Source organism: Kogia breviceps, chromosome 8 (genome assembly GCF_026419965.1).
Source record: "Kogia breviceps isolate mKogBre1 chromosome 8, mKogBre1 haplotype 1, whole genome shotgun sequence".
Classification (NCBI taxonomy): Eukaryota; Metazoa; Chordata; class Mammalia; order Artiodactyla; family Physeteridae; genus Kogia; species Kogia breviceps.
In genome coordinates this window covers 110,353,878-110,374,501 of record NC_081317.1, presented here as the reverse complement: position 1 = coordinate 110,374,501, position 20,624 = coordinate 110,353,878, and the positions used below count along the sequence as shown (strand labels likewise).

At 43.0% G+C, this 20,624-nt stretch overlaps 1 protein-coding gene across 3 annotated transcripts in view; it reads left to right on the top strand.

Moving 5' to 3' along the window:
* Positions 1–20,624, top strand: part of PINX1 (PIN2 (TERF1) interacting telomerase inhibitor 1) — an 80,081-nt gene that overhangs the window by 23,551 nt on the left and 35,906 nt on the right. For all 3 annotated transcript variants that reach the window (XM_059071294.2, XM_067040026.1, XM_067040027.1), the window contains one exon: positions 2,052–2,128. In XM_059071294.2, the coding sequence (XP_058927277.1) occupies positions 2,052–2,128 (77 nt within the window). The remainder of the gene's footprint in view (positions 1–2,051; positions 2,129–20,624) is intronic.

Here is a 20,624-nt window from a genome sequence, read left to right as displayed (position 1 = left end):
TTTGCTAAAGGGTAGACATTTCTGATACGAGAACCCATCACCAAAACTTTAGAAACACTCGCGCCTTCGTTGGTACATTCTCTACTAGCTTGACAGCTTTCCCTTTGATTCTAGATTTGTTTTTCATCACTGCATGTTCATGTTTTGACATCCTGTTTTAGAATTGTCATCTTGCATGTACCCTCCCTTCCTTAATCCCTCCAGCATTCCTTTTAGTTCAGTTGCTGTAAAAGAGATTGTCATTTGCATTTCTTTTAGGATATCTGTTCCATTTCAGGAGCTAGCTTAGGGATGGGTGGCTGCCACGTATTTTGAACTCAGTACAACTCCTTTTTCCGAACTAGAAACTGCCACCCAAATGTGCTCTGCCGTGCAGAATGGGTTCTGCTGAGGGCAAAGCTCGGAATAGATCTCAGACCTCATGAACGTTGTCCACTTCTCCCCACCAGTTTTGTTTTTTGTTTTTTTTTTTTTTTTTTTTTTTTGCGGTACGCGGGCATCTCACTGTTGTGGCCTCTCCCGTTGCGGAGCGCAGGCTCAGCGGCCACGGCTCACGGGTCCAGCCGCTCCGCGGCACGTGGGATCCTCCCGGACCGGGGCCCGAACCTGTGTCCCCTGCATCGGCAGGCGGACTCTCAACCACTGCGCCACCAGGGAAGCCCTCCCAACCAGTTTTATTCCCTACTTTTCTGGTTCATTTTCTGAGTTCCCATCTGGGATAGGCTTCATTTTGCTCTTGAGTAGCTTTCCTTTGGGGTCTTCTGTCTGGGTTCTACGTAATAACCAGGTAGAACCAGGAAGCTTCATTTATTTCCAGCTCAGGAAGAGAGGCGAGAGCAGCACAGAGGCACACACGAGCCTGTCCTCCTGGCAGGAACAGGTTGCATTGACTGGACCCGTGAGTCTGGTACTGCAGCCTAGGAAACTGTTTTTGGCGCCTGGTTTTGCATTAAATCGAAGGGTGTTTGTTTTTTTAATTTCATGGAGTCACTGAGCAATATCATATTTGAATGCCCCAGTGATAGTCAGTGAACTAGAACCTTTCTGGGTCAGGTCATGACGGTACTTTGCCAAGTCAGTTTGCTGCAGGAAACCAAGAAGACAAGTGGGTCTGTGACAGTGGAACTCAGGCTTCCAACTCAGAACAAAGACTCTGGTGTCTAACCCAGAGCCTCACTCCCCCAGAACCTCAAGACTTTACATGTAGTAGTTACATTTTAGAATACATTTACCATGAAGTTGACAAATGGGACTAGATTTGGTCCACTGCTCACAGGGTATTATTGGTAGAAGTGGAAATTCCATAGAAGTGAATTTTAAATTAGTTGGTTTGTGGGTTTGAAATTAAGTTAAAGAATTTAGGGTTTTTAATAACAATCAAGGATCCTTTGGACACTGTTTATGCCAGCAGCCATTTAATTTCCGACTCTTATTATGTATCCTTTTATTTTAAAAAGCTATAGCTATTACAGTAAAAAAATGTAAAGAGAAAAATCTGAAACCCTTTCACCCTAATGCAACGAATTTTATTTGCATTTATTAAATTTCATTCATTCAATTAATTATTGAGCTTCTGTGTGTCAAATGCAGTATGTTCTCACTCCTGTGCTCGCGTGGGGTTTTGGAGCTACGTTTCTTAGCAGCATTTTTTTTATCCTGTATTTCATAATCCTAAGTAAGTAGCTCATGTCTCCTTGAAGTAAACGGGATCTGTTTTCTACATGGGGAGCCCAGAGGCCCAGAAATCATACCTTGAAGGCATACCAGTAGTAGAGCTGCTTTAGAATTGAGCTTTCCTCTCTATCTCCGCGCTCAGGGCTGTTTCTAACATTAAGAGAAAGTCACGAGTTCTGGTTCACTTATTTGATTTTTAAGTGATTTTTAAATTTATTTAATTGCAGTAATCTGTGAAGGGGAAACAGAAGGTCAGTTGTTTACAAAATTGTTTATTTCTTTTCCAAAACCTGTTTTGCTTTCAGGAGTTTCATAGTTTATATTTGTATTCCTTATTTTAGAAAGAATGTATTACTGAAGGCATCATGTTTTTCTAGGGAAGGATCTCTCATCTCGGAGCCAAACAGATCTTGACTGCATTTTTGGGAAAAGACAGAATAAGAAGACTCCCGAGGTATTAAACCACATACGATTGATTTTTCAACTGTGTATAGAACTATGTATATTTATTGCTCATAGTACTTTCCAGGCAAAGTTACCAAAAAAAACTTCTAGAGGCTTCATACAAAGGCTAAATGGTATCCTCTGAATAGTAATACTTGATAGATGAGATGTATTATAAGGAACTTTAAAAAGAATGTATGTTCTCTGGGGTTTTTTCCCTCCTGGTGTGAGGACTAGACTAACCTCCAGGAAGAATGCCTGTTGCTGATAGATTCAAAGGGGCCAGCGTCTCTCCATCTGCACCAGAGAGGGAGGCGTTGCAGGCGGCTATTTTGCTCGCTCTGCGCAGACTGCGTAGCTCTCTCTGGAGCATGGCTGTGAGGAAGATGGTTGGACTCTCGCTCAGTCCTGGGCTCTTCCACTTGAAAAGCACTTTGAGACAGTGTTGGATCGGCATGGAGAACTTGGAGGGGATTTAGATGTGGGATTTCCTCCACTGTACAGTGTTGTTTGTTTCAAAACTAGAAGACAAGGATCGAGTGACTAAACTGCGCCCTGAATGGGGTGTATCCATAATTCATGATCCTGACGATTAAATTGGGCTCTGTCATACAGCACGAAGTTCTTTGTGCCATTTCCAACTGTAAGAGACAGCCCTGGATGTCGTTTGGATACCAGAATACTAGGATTTGTAGAATATGCATTTCTGGAGATAATGGGATAGAAATAGTTAAAATTGATCTTATTGATATCTATGAAAATCTGAAATATATGGTTGCTCTCACTAGCTATGGTAACTATCACTCAACTAATCTGATGTGTCATACTCATGTTCCTTTATTGGTTCCTAGTCAAGGCCCTGATGACTACAGAGCAAAAAAGATGCGTTTCATTTATTAATGACATTTCTCCAGACTGTCAGAAAATTTTCCAGGATGGTAGCTATTTGTTACTTAATATAATTTTCAAAGACTTCAGAATTACCAGTTATTGGAAATTTTGTTTGGTGACTTCCTTTGTAGGTTAGGGCCAAACTCCTAGTCTTTCAGCACTTTTCTGCCCCCGCATGTGTAGCCATGAGGACAGAGGAGGGAGGCCTGGGCCCCCCCCCGGGGCCTGCTGAGCGGCACTTCCTGCAGCTCTGCTGAGTTACGTCCAGGCAGGTGGGTCATTAGGGAGGGGGCGTTCTGAGTTCAGGCTGCACTGGATGCTTCATTCACAGGAGGCTGTTGGAAAGAGCTGGGGTCATCAGACAACCCAACTTCTGGTCACACCTCTGCTCCGCCCCTCCCTGGTCCCTGTGGGATGTGGATTAGGCCCTCTGCCTGGTTCACCAGGGACTTCGCCCCTGGCTTATCTCAGTCTTCCCCTCCTTCCAGCGTCCTCAGTACCCTCAGGGATGCTCTCTGAGCCTCTGCTCTGCCCTGACAACCCCTCCTGGCCACACCCTGCACCTTGACCTCAGCCCCACGCCCCTCCCTGGGCCCCCAGGGACTGTCTTTCTGTCCCAGCTCTCCCAGTCGTGCATTCCCCCTGCACCGGCTTTTCCGAATCCTCGCCTTCTTGGATTCCTTGATTCTCCCTGCTGCCAGGCTTCACTGCCCCCAACCCGCATCCTCTCTCTCCAGCATCCTCTTTGAAATTGTACAGTTGAACAGATCGGGGAAGGAAATATATATATATATTTTTTGGTGGTATGCGGGCCTCTCACTGGCTTTGGCCTCTCCCGTTGTGGAGCACAGGCTCCGCACGCGCAGGCTCAGCGGCCATGGCTCACAGGCCCAGCCGCTCCGCGGCATGTTGGATCCTCCCAGACCGGGGCACGAACCTGCGTCCCCTGCATCGGCAGGTGGACTCGCAAACACTGCGCCACCAGGGAAGCCCAGGAAATATTATTTATGGGCTTCTGGTAGAACTTTAAAAGAATTTATGTGGTAAGCACAGGAAAGCTTTTCGTTATAGGAGATGAGAGATTTCTCATCCTCTGATCGCCATCTATTTGAGGGCTTACTGGTGTTGGGTGCCATAAGGTTTTTCAGCACTGCGTGGTACTTGACTTTTTGGCAGTATAGTCATTTATGATCTTGTTAAAGCGAGCCGTTCCCCTGTATTTGAGGAGTTCCAGAAACAGTTCCCTAGTACTAGCCCAGGGAAAATCTATTTTGGTACACTTGGTGTGGAGAAGACCAGCCTTGATATAATTCTGTGTTTTGTCCAAGAATGATATCCAGGCACATCTTAATTTCTCATTCTGCTGATGCATTTAAGATCCCGCTTGGTGGAGAGGCTGTGTTCTATCAAAGTGCAGCTCCTGCTCTAGAGCCGTGCTTCTCCACCATGGTTGCATGAGAATGGGCTGAGGAGCTTTAAAAAAACTGCTCTTGTCAGGGTCCCACCCCAGATCAATGAAATCCAAAGTCTGGGTTAGGGTTTGGGCATCAGCAGTTAAAACAGGAGAGAGCCCTTTTGTTTTTGTGCTTTTTTTAAATTAAAAGAAAAAATACCCTGCCCAGATGATTCAGGTGTTCATTCTACTGTGTAGTGAGGAGTAAGGACTGAGAGCCACTAGTAGAGGCCCTGGTGGGTAACTTCGCAGGCGGGGCCTCTGGCTGTAGTGTCAGGACTACTGCCTAGAGCAGGGCTTCTCAGTCCTCGTGTGTGCACAAATCCTCTGGGACTTTTGTTAAGCTGTGGGTTCTGTTTCACAAGGGCTGGGTGGGACCTGAGATTCTGCATTTCTGAGGAGCTCCAGGCGATGCTGCTGCGGCTGCTGGCACTGCCGCACGTGCCGCAGGGAGCACGTGGGGCCTCTGCAGTGTTGTTGTTGTTTTTTTAACATCTTTACTGGAGTATAATTGCCTTACAGTGGTGTGTTAGTTTCTGCTGTATAACAAAGTGAATCAGCTGTACATATACACATGTTCCCATATCTCTTCCCTCTTGCGTCTCCCTCCCTCCCACCCTCCCTATCCCACCCCTCTAGGTGGTCACAAAGCACCGACCTGATCTCCCTGTGCTATGCGGCTGCTTCCCACCAGCTATAGGTTTTACATTTGGTAGTGTATATATGTCCATGCCACTCTCTCACTTTGTCCCAGCTTACCCTTCCCCCTCCCCGTCGTGTCCTCAAGTCCATTCTCTAGTAGGTCTGTATCGTCTTTATTCCCGTCCTGCCCCTAAGTTCTTTGTGACCTTTTTTTTTTTTTTTAGATTCCATATGTATGTGTTAGCATACGGTATTTGTTTTTTCTTTCTGACTTACTTCACTCTGTATGACAGACTCTAGGTCCATCCACCTCACTAAAATAACTCAATTTCGTTTCTTTTATCTCTACAGTATTTTACATTTGACATACACCTGCCTGTGTATATATAGTTAAATCTAATCACATTTTTTAGGCACCAAATAAAACGCCTGTCTGTAAAGCAGTCACTTTTAAATTTGTCTTTTACATACATGTGGCTTTTCATGTATTGAGTTAGCTTTTATTGAGGCATACCTGTACCTTCCTTGTTGCTAAGTAAACCGTTGCTAAGAAACCTTCCCATGTTAATTACAACAGCCCATCTAGCTGAGGGCTGGAGTCCTTTGATCAGGTCTGTTTGAAAACACAACCTCTTTTGGCTCCAGTGTTCAACTGGAAGGAATATTGCTTTGTTTCACTCCCTTGACCCCCCCTAGCAACATTGGCCTCAAGTTAATCTTTGGCATTGCCAAGGCCAAGGCGCTGCTGGAGGTCAGATTCTGGAGTCTCAGACACCATGGTGGTATGAAATGTTAAAGCGGTAGTACCTCTCTGGGTGCTGTGGATAAGGTGCTGATATCGATGCTGTCTTTGCATCTAGGTTTAAAGAACCTTGGGCGTCGTCCACATCAGGCTTGGGGAGCATCATACCTCTCACATTAAGCCCCGCCCGCTGATTTCTACAACCGCTGGCTGTTACGATAATAGAAATTACAGCTGTATTAAGCATTTGTGTGCCAGACACTGTGCTAGACACTTATTCCTCTATTTAATCCTCATAACTATCTTATGAAGTAGGCATCATTATCGACCTTCTTGCAGAGAGGCTTAGAAAGGTCTGTTACCAAGCTCTGAAGTGGCACAGATGGGATTGAAATCCAGGTCCCTCTGAATCCAAAGTCAGTGCTCTTTCCCCTATACCACACTACTGCCAGTGTTAATTAACTTCTGTTGTGTTAAAAAAAAATCTGCATTTTAATGATCTAGTTATGATGTAGAAATTTTATTTGAGATTTTGCCAGAGACATAAATAGTTGATACTTTAACAGAACTTTGTGGAAAAATGATTCTCATTTTGCTGAAAATAATAGTTTAAGTTTCAAAACATCACTACCTTGCCTTCAATCAGAGTTGAACTGTTAGGGGTTTGGAAGCGTATTACCAAATGCCTGGGCCAGCTTTGGGAACATTTTACTTTGTCATTGGAGCTGTAGGCAGGCTGAATGAAGAACAAGCTAGCTTGAGTTCCTGGAGCATAGGTACCATGTTACTTGTGTATTTTCTGTTCTCTCAAATGAACTGAATAATCTAAATGCACACACACACACACACACACACACACACACACACACACACACATCCCCACAACATTAGCAGCCCTTAATGAATACCAGTCATGAGGTTTTTTTGCTTTTTGTTTTTTTAAAACTTTTAATTTTGAAATAATTATAGATTCACAGGAAGTTGCAAAGATAGTACAGAGGGGTTACATCTTATTAACTGTCATACAAGGTGAAAACTAGGAAACTGATGTTGGTGCGATCTGTGTGTAGTTCTGGCCATGTCATCACGTTTGTGGATCCTGTAACCACTGTTGAATTCAGATACAGAACTGTTCCCTCACCACGAACGTCTCCCTCATGCTGGCCCCATTTATAGTCACACTCCCTCCACCACAGTTCCCCCCCACACACAGCAATCACTGTTGCTAATTGAATTGTCTGATCTGAAGTAGAATATCATGTATATGGATCATTGGATCTCTCACAGTCTGATGCTGAGTCTGCTCCTATCAGTAATGATCAATACCCAGGTTTTTAAGGGCTGATTGTAGTTTCAGTGATCTGCCTCCTGCACTTTTCCATGCTAAATTTTATGTCTTCTATCTCATGGGTCTTTTCGAGAATGCCTTGTAGAATCAGATCATTTGATGTCTCTAAAGCCCAAGGCTATCGGTTAAGTCATTTACTTTAGTAATTCTGGAAGTATATCATACCGTAAAGTGATATATAAATACAGGGTGTATCATAATGTGACAGGTTTGCCATCTGTAATGTGTCAGTATAGGAGAGCTCCTTGGGCAGTGTCTCGGGGTACACTCATTATGGGGAGGTTGGTGAACTCTTTTAAATTGCATAAAGAATTTGTGCGTGGGTCTGTGTGGATGTGTGTTTGGATAGTGCTTTCATCTGATTTTCACAGGAGTCCTTGAACCATAAAGAAACTTTAAATCCAGGACTACGCATAAAAACAAAACAAAACAAACTCTTCCCAATCCAAAAAAAAATCACTTAAAATGAAAATTTTCTTTGTGAGGGTAGTGCAAGTTGCTTATAATATGTAGAAATAAAAAGAAATTCACATCAAAACAAAACAACAATCCAAGCTAAACTCAAGATGTCCACGACACGTTTATGAAGTTTAAATTACGCCTTCTATTCTGTCTCTGACCTTTATACATTTAATGAAGAAATCGATCCACTGTATTTTTACATGTGGACTTTCTCATCTGTCATATACACTGGACAATGACCTGCTTAAAGAGAGAGGACTTACGCTGTACTCGTTCCTGGGTCCCCAGTGTGTGATCTGTTCAGTGCTTGGCACACGGTAGGGATTCAGTAAATTGAAATTTCATTGTACTTCTGTTTTTAAAAAAATGGACTTAATTGTTACTCATCTTAAAATTCATGGCTCGTATAGCTTCGCGGTTGATACTTGAAGTATTTTTTTCTTTTTGAAATGTTTTGATCAGTAAATAATTCTTCTCTTCTCTGAGAACAGGAAAATTCCATCAACTAATTTCAATCCAATGCCAAGCATAATCCACTAGTGTCCATAGTAGATTTCTGAGGAAGGATTATTGAATGAATGTTTGCTTATGCCATTTCATGTTTTTAAAAATCAATCCTGTTTGCCAGAAATTGGTTTTCCAACATTGCATTTCACTCTGGAATAGTTTTTCACAGGCTTGACTGTTTTTCATTGCGGTAGAAGTTAAAGCCTTCCTGTCTCTTCAGGGACTACACTCTGACTATATTCATGGGAAGACGGTAACTCTGGATTGGGGTGCGCCTAAACTGGAGGTGTATGCACTTCCTACGGAGACAAAGACATGATTGAATATGTTGAATTGAAATTACTAGGGCCCCATGAGACCTGCAGAGGGTACTTGTGCTGGCCAGTGCCTGCTGGGAGTTAGAGGCACAAGGGTGTGTGTGTGTGTGTGTGTGTGTATCTTTTCTCACTTGGTTGCAGGTTGAAGTTGGAGATACTGAAAAACAAATTCTGTTAGTTCCTATCTCGTTGAACTTCCTGATACTCCTTTTTTTTTTCCCTTCTCTCATTTTTTCCCTCCCCCACCTTCCCAGTTTCCTTCCTCTATCCAGCTTGTTTCCTGATTCAGCCTTATCACTAGAGAAAATACTCCTAAACCATAGCGAGGACTGAGAGTGTGTTACCAGCATTTCTACTTTGTTTCTCTAAACAGCAGGCTTCTGGCATAGGCTTTGGGCCAAATAATGGTCAATTTCTTCACCTTTATAACCTGATTGAATTAGAAACCATGTATTTCTTATGTTCTCTCAGGATACCCAGCTAATGATCACTTGCCATGCATTCCTCTGATAGCTTTTGCTTTTTGAACCAATGACTTCATTGTGGTTTGTGTCCTTTTCTCATTAATCATCACCAGTCCCCTTTCCCGTCAAATCTGAAAACTAGCTTCCAAGCAGGCGCTTCTCCTTTGGGTGGTTGAATTCATGGGGTATTTTAGACCAGTCTTTCTTCTAGTTCTATAGACTACCCTAACTAACTCAGAGGGAAGGTCACTGGGAAAAGAAGTCTCTCTCTCTCTCTTTTTCTTTTTTTAATTTTTTACTTGAAATACCTTTGAAATGAAGGCTGTTTCTCACTAGTTCTGAATTTTCATGTTCATAACCCGTATTTGTGAACTGGGTTGAGTTTTGTCAGTGGCTTACCAGATGTGGGCTCTTAAATTTGCATGTCCCCACTTCCTGCAAACCTGTCACTCTGTCTCACCCAGATCTGCATCGCCATTCAAAAGGTGAGCAGCTTTCCAGCCCAGTGCTTGCTTAAGGTAATCTTACGATGAAGAGCCTTTTAGTCAGAGATAAATTTAAACTAAGCCCACAAACAAGCTAAATAATACATTTATATATAATACTAATAAATAACATTATTTTTAATAATGTAATTGTTACAATAATATAATGTATTTATTAATGCTATATAAATAATACATTTATATAGTTTGTTTTTTGCCAGCAATGATGATGTCAGTAATTCTTGTCAGCATGTGTATTTTTTTTTTTTTTGGCTGCACCGCATGGCATGCGGGATCTTAGTTCCCGGACCAGGGATCGAACCTGTGCCTCCTGCAGTGGGAGCACGGAGTCTTAACCACTGGGAAGTCCCAAGTGTTTTGATCATTGATAACAGAATCAAGATTCAAAATAATCTCTCTAAGCTGGGACATTTGGCCAAAACTAAATAGATGAAATTTTGTGAAGATATGTAAAGTCTCATTTAATCCTTGGAAAGAACTAATCTGGTAGCAGTTGAATGAGAATTAACTTAGAGCCTGGGACAGGTAACCTGACCACAGGTTTAACCTGAGCCAAAGTATGCAGTATGGCAACTGTCCTGAATGCAGGCTTGCTTGGGCTGCTGCTTTAGAAGCAGCTGAAAGCAGCAGGTATTTGGGGTGTTTTCTGCACTGGTGACTGTATTTAACTGTTCTGTTCAGGCCTGGGTTCCATATTTTATAAGAATGTGTTCAGAGCATGGCATTAGGGACAGAGGTATCTGGAAAGCATGTTATACCCAGGAACAATTAGATGAGAAGTTAGGAAATTCTGCCTGGACTACAGAGAGATCCTGACTTCGAAGTTTTGAATGGTTTCAGTGGTCCTCTAGGAAAGGAACAGATTTGTTTGGTAAACTTCAGAGGAGGAACTAGTACTGATGGATGAAATTCACAGAAAGATTTCTACTCAGAGAAGGGAAGCAGCATGGGCCAGCAGAGCTGGCCAGCTGGGTAGGATGTACCTTGTGGTTAATTTCCTGGAGGGATTCCTGTAATAGGTGAGAGTCTGAACTACGTGCATGTGAGCTCTTCCAAGTCTAAGGTTCTCTGATTCTGGAGGAAGGAGAACACGTGAAATACTCACATTTGAAATGGTACTTGACTTGAAGTTTTACATTTTCCTAGACTACAAAGGAAAGAACATTACTTGATTCCTCTTCCTTATTCTCATGTACTTGGGCAGTTTTGACTTTATCTACTTATGGTCTTTATCCAGGAGATGAATGTGAAAAGTGTTTGATGTGTTCAAATACGAAATTAAATAATAGTGAGGTAAAATAGCAAGTTGTCCTAGAGATTCAAGACTTAGAAGAGTTATTAGAAATGGTGAGTGTCGAGGTGAAGGTATCCTGTCAAGATAGTTGTCGTGGATATCCCTATTTTATCTGTAAACTTCATGTTCTTATTTATAAAATGAGAGTGTTGAATTACATGTTCTTGTAGTAGATTCTGTTTTCCAAAGATGGCCTCAATGATGCCTCGCATTCCACATACTCTTCTAGATTGACCCCTGCCAGTTTCTCGTCAGGAGATGGAGCCCAGTCCCCTCCGCTTCCATGTGGGCAGGCTTGTGACTTGCGTGTAGCGGTGGGGATTTGTGTGACCTCTGAGGCTTCGTCAGCGAAAATTCTTGCTCTTGAAGCCTTCAGCTTTCATGTAAGCAGCCCAGCTGCCATGAGCCCCCAGATTGTCAGAAAGCCCAGAGCCCAAAGTAGCCTGCATGGAGAGACCGTGACATGGAGAATGATGCAGGTACCCAAGTCTACACAAAGAGCAAGAAGTGCCTGGCCAGCCCCCTGCTATGCCAGCTCTAATCCCTTTTTGACAGTAGACACGTTAGAGACCCCGGGCAGACCCAGCCAGCCAGGCTTTTCCTTGAATTGCTGGCCCAAAGAAATAGTGTGCTAATGAAATGGTTGTTCTTGTTTTAAGCCGTTCCTTTGGCAGGGGCGGGATCTAGATAACTGAAATCGCTCTTCTAGGACCTGTCATTCTACGGTTCTGTGATTATCCATTGATGGTAAGCCTGGTAGAATTATCTTAACCAAGAGACGGAGGAAATGATGTCATCTAATGAAATGTTCTCTTTCTCTGGCTTCTTCTAAAGGGAGGCTCATTAAGTGGAGTATAGTATTGAGAATAGACACTTCAGAGTTTCATAAACCTATATTTGAGCCCATGAGTAAGTTTGAAGACTGTGTGATTTGGGGTAAGTTATTTAACCTCTCTGAGTCTCAGCTTCTTCCTTCATAAAATGGGGATGATAACATATCTAGCAAGGATGAACTAACAAGCCATGTAAAGTGCTTAGCAAAGTCCCTGGCATATAGTAAGTGCCCAACGCATCTGAGTTGCTGCTGCTAAGAGCACTGTCATCACTGGAATTAACACACACAGTTATGATGGTGATTAATAACTTCCACTGAAAGCTTAGAAATGTGAAAATGTTAATCCAGTGTACATAGGCACATGCTGACTGACATTTAATATAAATGTACTGACTAAACCCACTCATTGCCAATGAGTCTTCCCTTAAATTTCTCTGCAGAGAGGCTTTTGTTGTCATTTTGCCGTTACAGCCATTAGAGAGGACTTCTTAGCACATCGATTCTGTTTCAATTAACATTTAAGATAGGTAATGACAAAAGTGGTAATCTTCCTTCTAATATGATGTCCTGTACAATTTGGGGGAGAGGTATAGGCATTTGTTTAGAGTATAAAGAACTCATTGCTTTAAAAAAATGGAAGAAAACTGAAATGGAAGCTTTTTATTGTCATCGTTTATTGAGTATCCATGGAGATGATGGTAGTGAAGTTAACAAAATGTTCAAAATGGATTTCGTGCTGTCGCTAGTCCCACAAGATTTATAGTGTTTTAGTACCTTTAGAGTCTGTTTATATAAGGATAATGGATCCCAAGGACAGGAAGACCCTTAAGATCATCTAGTTTATGCCCCTGTACCCAGCAGGATGTTTTCTGTCATCATCCTGGAAATCAGTCTGATTCCATTAGCAGTAGGAAGGGGAAACATTTTTAATGTGAATTTCAGAGATTAAGTGAGATAGAAAAAATGTTCCCATTTAAAGAGGGTGTGGACAGTACAGATTATCTACAGAGGTCCTAGAAAATTTAACTTTTGCAGGCATTTACCAGTAGAATCAAATGCCTAAGAATTGAGGGACAGTCTATTTAAGAGGTATCAGGACACCATTATCCTATCCTTTCTTTTCACTGAATTCCATCTAAGCAACATAACATCCTTGGAGATATGAAAACTAAGACAAAATAGTAAATAATTTACCAAGGATATTAAGTTTTGAACCAAGATGATTCTTTGTACCTAGTATGACCTTTACTTCTATTAATACTCTGGAAGTCAGACACAAGAGGTGTTCTCTTACAGGTTATGTATAGTTGTGTTTTCCTCTCTTCCACAGAAAGTATAGTTTCTTGGTACTTATTAATGGAAAAGCAGGAAAAACTTCAAAGTTATAAACATTTAACCATTCTGTAATTATTTATTGAGTACCTAGTGTGTCCCAGTCATTACTCTGATTGCTGAAGCTACAGGACAATAGGACTCGGCTCCTTCGCGGAATTCATGGTCCTCTGCTGGAGGAGATGGCCATATAAACGCCTTGACCATGATGTAAAAAGTTATCTGTGAGAATCTAATACGTAGAATCTTTTCTACAGAGTGTTTTTCCCAGAGCAGCTTGAGTGATCTTTTGAAAATGGGATTGAGATCATGTCACTACTTTGTTCAGAACCCTCCCAAGTTTCCCTGTCACACTCCAAGTAAAAGGCCAGTCCCTACAGTGGCCTGAAGTCCCGCATGGCCACACCCACACCTGCCCGGCTCTCACACGCGCTCTCACAGTCACTGCCATGCTCACCTCTGGTTCTCCCTGCCTGCTCTGCTCTTGTCACTCTGGCTTCCTTGCTGTTCCTCCAGTAGTTCAGGAGTGTTCCTGCCTTAAGTTTCAGTACTTGGCGGCTCCTCTGCGTGGAATGTTTGCCCCCTACCTCCTTCACGTTTTTGTGCAAATGTCATCTCACTTGGCCTTCCTTGATTTACCTTGTTTATAGCTGAAAACACAAACAATAACAACAAAAACCCCTGACACTCCTGTACCTTCTCCTTTGCTTTATTTTTCTCCATAGCAGGAATCCAAGATTCACAAAATAGTAACAGTGATGGCGGAGGTGGTGAATCCTCTTCAGGACAAATGAGACGTGTTTGTGATCTCGTCTGACAGGGACCGCTAGTTGTAATCAAGTGGAATTGCACAGCGAAGACTGGCTGCTTAGACCCGTCTTGCTGAGAGTGCTGCGCAGTGTACTGAGCACGGTTAGGGCGTGCGTCCCGTCTCCCGGGTATGTGAGTACTCACACCTGTCCTCGTAGGGACTCATATTCCGCTGGTATTTGAACGTCTACTTCTCCGTGCTTTGGTGCCTGTCACGGGCGCGGGGAAGGGTAAGAAGCTTAGAGAACTTGGAGCACAGTGGGCAGCTGCCTGACTGCGGTGCGGTCGCTGTATAAATAGTGCCTTCGATCAGGTTCCTCGCTAGCCTCGTCTAATTCAGAGTGCAGGTGAAATCGTTCCAAGTGAGGAAGAAGCATTGCAGAGCTAAGTTTTCTATTGAGCACAGCTTTTGATAAAAGCAAGAAGCGCTAGGTATTGACTTTTTGGTGCCTGTTCTATCAGTGGTCTGTTAATCAACAGAGAATAAATTATTGCTCTTCAGAAACAGGAAAGGATCCCCCTTGGCTTGAATGCGTTTCCACCTTTCTTTTCTTTGTTTTTTTCTCTTTATTGGTAGAGGATCTTTCCTCCAGCCATTTGCTCCTTGGGGGTTTTGTTAAGGACTGAAGGGAAACTGAAGGGAGCTCTTTTGATTTATCTTCTATCCTTTCCTTTTGGTCACTCCACAGGGTAAAATAGCCGAGTTGGCTTTAATGTGTCGCCATTAGAGACCAAACATTAGCTGGAATAAACCATCATGCCTCACAATGAAAAATGTCCCCTGATTGGCTAATTAATCAGTCAAAGGGGAATGACATGGCTCTTGGCTTGAGGGACTCTGCTGGAGAGAAACAGGCTGTTGATAAATGGTTTTCCAACAAATTCATATATCAAGGAAACTTAGTCATTTTTTAACTACAGTTTGTGTGACTGCAATTTTTTCCAACTTTCCCTTTTCTGCTGCTCTTGCTGTTTAGGCTGCGTTTTTTGTTGTTGTTGATAGAAAAATATAGGATTTTAGGTGTGAGAAAATAAATGCTTTCTCCTTACTCATGTCTGTTAGTCTGATTGGTTTTGATTGTCTAGGTTTATCAGTAGGTGAAAGAAAATCAGATAGCTTTTTCCAAAGTTATGGATTATAAATTTTCCTGGCTTGCTTCAAAGTTAAGATCTTCAGATTTTAGTCCACACTGTGTCTGAATGTGAGTCCTGGTTGCATCAGTTGCCAGCGGTGAGACCCTGGGCAGCCTATGTAACCTCTCTGTGCTTTAATTTTCCCATCTTTAAAATGGGGATAATAATAGTATCACCTAATAGAATTGTGAAAATTAAGTGATATCATCTATAAAGCATTTGGAACAGTTCCAGCACAGAGTGATTACTCCTTAAATATTTATTGTTATTTTTTTAATCAAAGTAATATATGTACATAGGTTTTAAAAATTAAGCTGCCCTCAACATCACAAAAAGCAGCATTCCTCATTTGTACCCCTCGCCTCCTTATCTCCTAAGCCTGCTTCCTACAGCACCTTCATTTCTTACATGGTATCTTGTATGGTATTTATAGGGCAATTATCTTATGGTATTTATCTTCATATTTAAAGCACGTATCTTGCCTTGACTTTCTTGATGTGTTAGTCTAACATTACCTGGACTTTTATTTTGGTAGGTTAGGATTTAGGCCTTTTACCACTCAAAATACTGATGTATTATACTTATTAGTTATTTTAGTGTTTGGCGTTTATATTTTTATGACTATGTAAATATTGTTCCCTGCTAAGCCAAGCAGTGTACTATAACTGTATTTCCTTTTACAATTTTGTGTTGTTTTCTGGTGGGGAACGAAAGGTGTAGCCATGTAATTTTCCCCGTGCCCTCTACTAGCCACGACATATAAAACTTTCTGCAGTGTCACATGTGTCTGATAATCTGTCAGCTCAGGCTTTTCCCCAGGAGACCGCCCTCCTCGGACCCTTTCTGCCCGCTCACTCTGGCCTGGTTGTTGGGTTTGCTCTGCGCTGCCATCCTAGACATTCCCCTCCACTTTGCTCCCGTTACCTCCTCTGTCCTGCATCCTGCGACTGTCTCCTCACTCGTCCTCCAGCAGCTTTCCGGGAAGGCACACAGTTCTGAAAATCTCTGTCAAAATGCCATGGCAGGTTGTGTGGGTATACAATTCTGGACTGAAAATCATTTTCTTTCAGAATTTTGAAGGCATTGCTCTAGTGTCTTCTGATATCCGTTGGTGCTGTTCTTATTTCTATCCATGACATATATCTATTTTCTCTGTCTTGTCTTCAGGAGTTTTTAGGATCTTCTTATCCTGGGATTTATAAAATCTTGTGGAAATGTGAGTTGTTGGATATTTTTATTCACCAGACACACTTGATAGGCCTCCCAATGTGAAGTTTCATGTTCTATCGGTTCTAGAAAATTACCTTTTATTGATTCTTTGATAATTTTTTCCTCTTTGTTTTTAAGGGAATCATTAGTTATGTGGTAGACATCTTGGGTTATTCCTCAGATTTTTCTTATCTTTTGTTTCCTGTTTTTCTATATTTTTGTTCTACTTTTGGGGAGATTTTCTTAATTTTATCTTCCAACATTTCTATTAAAATTTTAAGTTTTGTGCTCATATTTTTAATTTCCCAGAGCTATTTTTCATCATCTAACTGTCCCTTTATTTTTAAATAGCATCTTGTTCTTGTTTCATGGATATAATATATTCCCTTGTCTCTGAATGCATTATGTTATGAGATTTACAGGTGGTTTTTCTTTTTCCCCCCGAGCTCCTTTCTTCTTTTGGTTTTGGTTTGTTTCTTTCGTGCTGGAGCATTTTCCCCGCAGTCTGACGTTCCTTTGCTGTCTGCGCTGATTTCAGATTCAGTCAGTGAGCAGATGTTGAGAGCTGCTCAGGCAGCACTGCTCAGCTGGTGAGTTGTGCTGTGGAGTGGCCACGGCAACTTGGCTTTTTCCTTGTGGAACCCCCAGGTGTCAGAATTTTTGCAGGTCTTTTCTTCAGTGGATTCAGTTTTTCTAGAAAGGCACTCTTGCTTGGGGAACATGGGGTGGAGGTCATTGCATATGTGCTCTGGCCTCCCTCTTCTTGGGCGGCCGTCTCACCCTGCCGTCCAGCTGCAACCTAGCGGAGCTTCTGTGTAGCAGAGCCTCTCAAGTTGAGTCTTACCAAAGATTAAACCTTTTGTCTCCTCACACATTTTTATTTTAGAGGGAAAAATCTCTATTCCCCATTCCGTGAGAGGATAAGGATATTCAGCTAATAGTTACTAAAGGAAAGAAGGTTAGAAACACTAAGATCCAAGCCTTTCACAACAAAAGGAAAATTTGTTCAAAATTTAACAACGCTTTTTTCTCATCCCTCAGCTCCAAATTGTATACTGTTCTGTCTCAAAAGACTTGGGCCAGGGGTGTTGTTTTCAAATCCTGACCCTAGTTTTATTCCAATTTTAAAACAAAAAACAAAAGCTTACCCTATTTGCTATTCAGATTCACTTCCTTATATGAGGTGTCCGGAAATAATCTAAATTTTAAATTGTCCCAGGCCTCTCCTGTGGACTTCCTCTCCCTCCTCCTCTTTCTCCACTTCCTCATCCTCATCCTCGAGTGTCTCCTACTCAAACCATTAGAACACGAGCCTGATGAGACCGCAGAAGCCCCCACTTTGAAGTGAAGGAGGGTGTGTATTTGTCGTTACCCTCCTTTCCTTCAGCCCTAATATTCGTTCTTCCTGTGAATTTAAGTGCAAGTTATTCGCTGCACGCCTCAGTTGTCTACCGTGTGTCATGGAAGCATGCAGTTCCTAATTCAGCCCATGGAAATGTGTGAGTGGATTGCAGAAAGTACTCTGAGCATCCGGAAGTGCACTGTTGTTGCTACGAGCCCAGCGTGGAAGTCATTTGGGCTGATTCTTGTAGGCAGCAGGAAGCCATGGGTCACGTGTCTGCCCCTGGCTCCCATTTTCCTCTCCCACAGAAAGAATGCAAGGTGTTCTACCAGGAGAGATGGGCCTCACCTGCTGCAGGTGTGCCTTTCTTAGAATTACAGTTGCTCTGTTGGGAAAGATGAGTGGAAACTAGTATGATGTTGAAGTGGAAAGAGTCATGAACTGAGTGGCAGGAGGATCTCCTCTTTAGTCTTAGATCTCTCTTGGCAGTGACGCTTGTGACTCGGAGCCAAGCCTTTAACTTCTCTCGTCCTGAGTTTTAGATTGAGGCATCAGCGGGGTCACTCCAGGTGAGAATGACATTGAGTGAATGAAACACATACCCGAAGTTGCAGGGAAAAACATAAGAGCGCAAAGCATCGTTTTCATCATTGTGTGTCTTATTTAACCTGCATAGTTGAATAGTGGACTTGAGTATGATACTTGATTTCTTTCTTTCCTTTTACCTTCATATACCTTCAGACCATCACCAACTCCTGTTGATTTTGTACGTTTAACACACCTACCGCATTCATCCTGCTTTTCCATGTTTACCGACGTCCTGATCGTTATTACCCCTGAATTTCTCTTGGAACTGGTCTCCGTGACCCCAATTTTTCCTTTGTTCAGGATGTCCTATTATCATCAGTTTCCTCAGAATCTCTCTCTTGTAGTGTTACTGTCCTGCTCAGTCATCGCCAACATCCCCCCCCCACGCACACACACGCCCTTAAACACCCGCGCCCCAGACCCTCCACCACGTCGGCCTGCTCTGTCTTCCCAGTGCTAACGCCTGTTGCCCCACACGGCAGATCTCCCCCAGGATGGTCCCAGCCAGCCCCAGGCAGCCTCTGTCCTACATCTTCGTTTCCCCACGTCACTGCCTCTCCTGCCGTTGCCCTCGCCTGGTCCACTCTGCCTGTCCGAGTCCTTCCGGCGCAGCTCACGTCCTGCGTCCCACTGCCGAGGAAGGAAGAGGAGGCACATGTCGTCGTTCTGCCCAGCAGCCACTGGAGTTAAAGTCCTGGCTCACCCACGGCTTCAGCAGATTTTTACTAAATGCCTCTGTGCCAGGCACCGTTCTTGGCTCTAGGGATGCGAGGTAACGAAGCAGACAGGAGTCCCTGCCCTCGGGGGGCCTGCGTCTTAGCTATACCTTCATGAAGGGGTTCCTCTCCGCAGCCTCGTGCTTCAGCCCCCTCTGCACTCGTCTGAATTTGCTCTCCATGTGTGCTGCCTCTTCACTACCCTTCTAATAGTGTCTGTCTGACGCTCCTACCCATTAGACGGCGGCCGTGACTTGTGTCCACTCACAGGGCCCGGTGGACTTGTGTCCACTCACAGGGCCCGGTGGCTTTAATAGGTGCTCACTAGGAAACTAGGCAGCTGTGAGTTAGACTGAACTTTTAAAATACTTGTGGGGATCCAAATGTCCTGTTGTAATTGCAGGTTAATTTTCCTGCTTCTCAATTGAAAAGTACATATAAGCATTGTTAAGCTTCTGGTTACTGCTTTAAAATTACATTAGCAAAGAACTAAGGAATGATGTAATGATGTGGCAGAACTTCATTAACTGTTGATAGGCATACTGAGAGTTCACCAATTTTTGTGTAGATCTGAAAGTTTTCATAATACAGAATTTGTTGAGGAACCTACTAATTATATAATATTCTTTAACATTTATTTAGCTCTGTTCAAAGAATGGTTCAGTTATTTCATGTGGTGCGTTCAGAATGTCATGGTCACTCTTCAAGTGCAAAATAGTCAGTGCCCAGTTTTTGTCATAATGTGTCCTAGTTTGCTCCTCCCTTAAATCCTTTCAATAAGTCTTCTTGTCATCTATGTTAATATTAATAGAAATCAAGGATGGAAGCTGGAGGTGAGGGGGAATAACGGTGGATGAAAGATGCCTGCCACAAGAGAATAGATATTTTGATTCTTTTGCAGAATGTAATTCCCCTGTTCTGTGAGCGCTTCCTCCCCCCCATACCTAGAGGTCTGCTATGTTCCTTACTTATGGTTCATCTTCTTGATTGTGTGGGACAGAGTTGAGGCGTGGAAACAGTAGAGTCCTTGGTTCCTCCTGGGCCCACTGTCCTCTGTCTGCTCGTGCCTGCTTGGGAAGTCTAGATCTGGGAGTAGCAAGCGGGAAGGAAGATTTAGGACTGTAGGGTAACTCACAGGTTTTTGTCCTCATTTGGGTTCTGGCAGAGGGGCTGCAGTCCCAGAATGGGAGCAAGTTCAAAACATGGTGGTTTTATCATCAGACTTAGGAGTGGAATGCAAAGCTCTCCCAAGCCTGGAATACCCAAATTAGATTGGTGTTCCACAGGTGAAAGCTGTTTTCATAGTGAAGTTTACCCTTGTACGTGGAGCGAGAAGTTCTGAGGGAATTGTCTTTGGTGCCTGAGGAACACACTGCGTGAAGTCTCAGAGGTTTGTTTCACCAGCCCAGGTGACCCAGGCATTGTCAGTTCCCTGAGCTTATTCCTGAAGCTGTTCCGTGTGCTCCTGGGGAGGGAGTTCCTTGGACCATGTGTGATGGGATTTATGACTTGTATGTCCTTTACTTCCCTTTCACGCTGGAGGGACAGTGCCATAAGTTGGCTACATTTCAGTGGCTCCCTTGCATGATACGATGTCTTCTTTACCACTTTCAGTCTGTGACCAGGAGAGTCTCTCCTGGGGCAATGATGAAATCCATGGTCAGTGATAGAAATGCTTTTGTTTGGCTAGTAGTTAGGATTCTTGAGACACTGATCACAAGCTCAAAGCATCCAGGATTGGGTTGGAATGATAAACAGTTGTTCTATTTATTAGAAGGGGCTTGGCACAGTTCAGTGAGTACTGATTGTTTTAAAAGCTGGAAATCTTAGGTGCAAGTCCCAGTTCTGTCACTTAACCCTCAGTGCAACTTTGAGCAAGTCGTAGGGTTTTAGAACTGAAAGGGACCGTCTAGG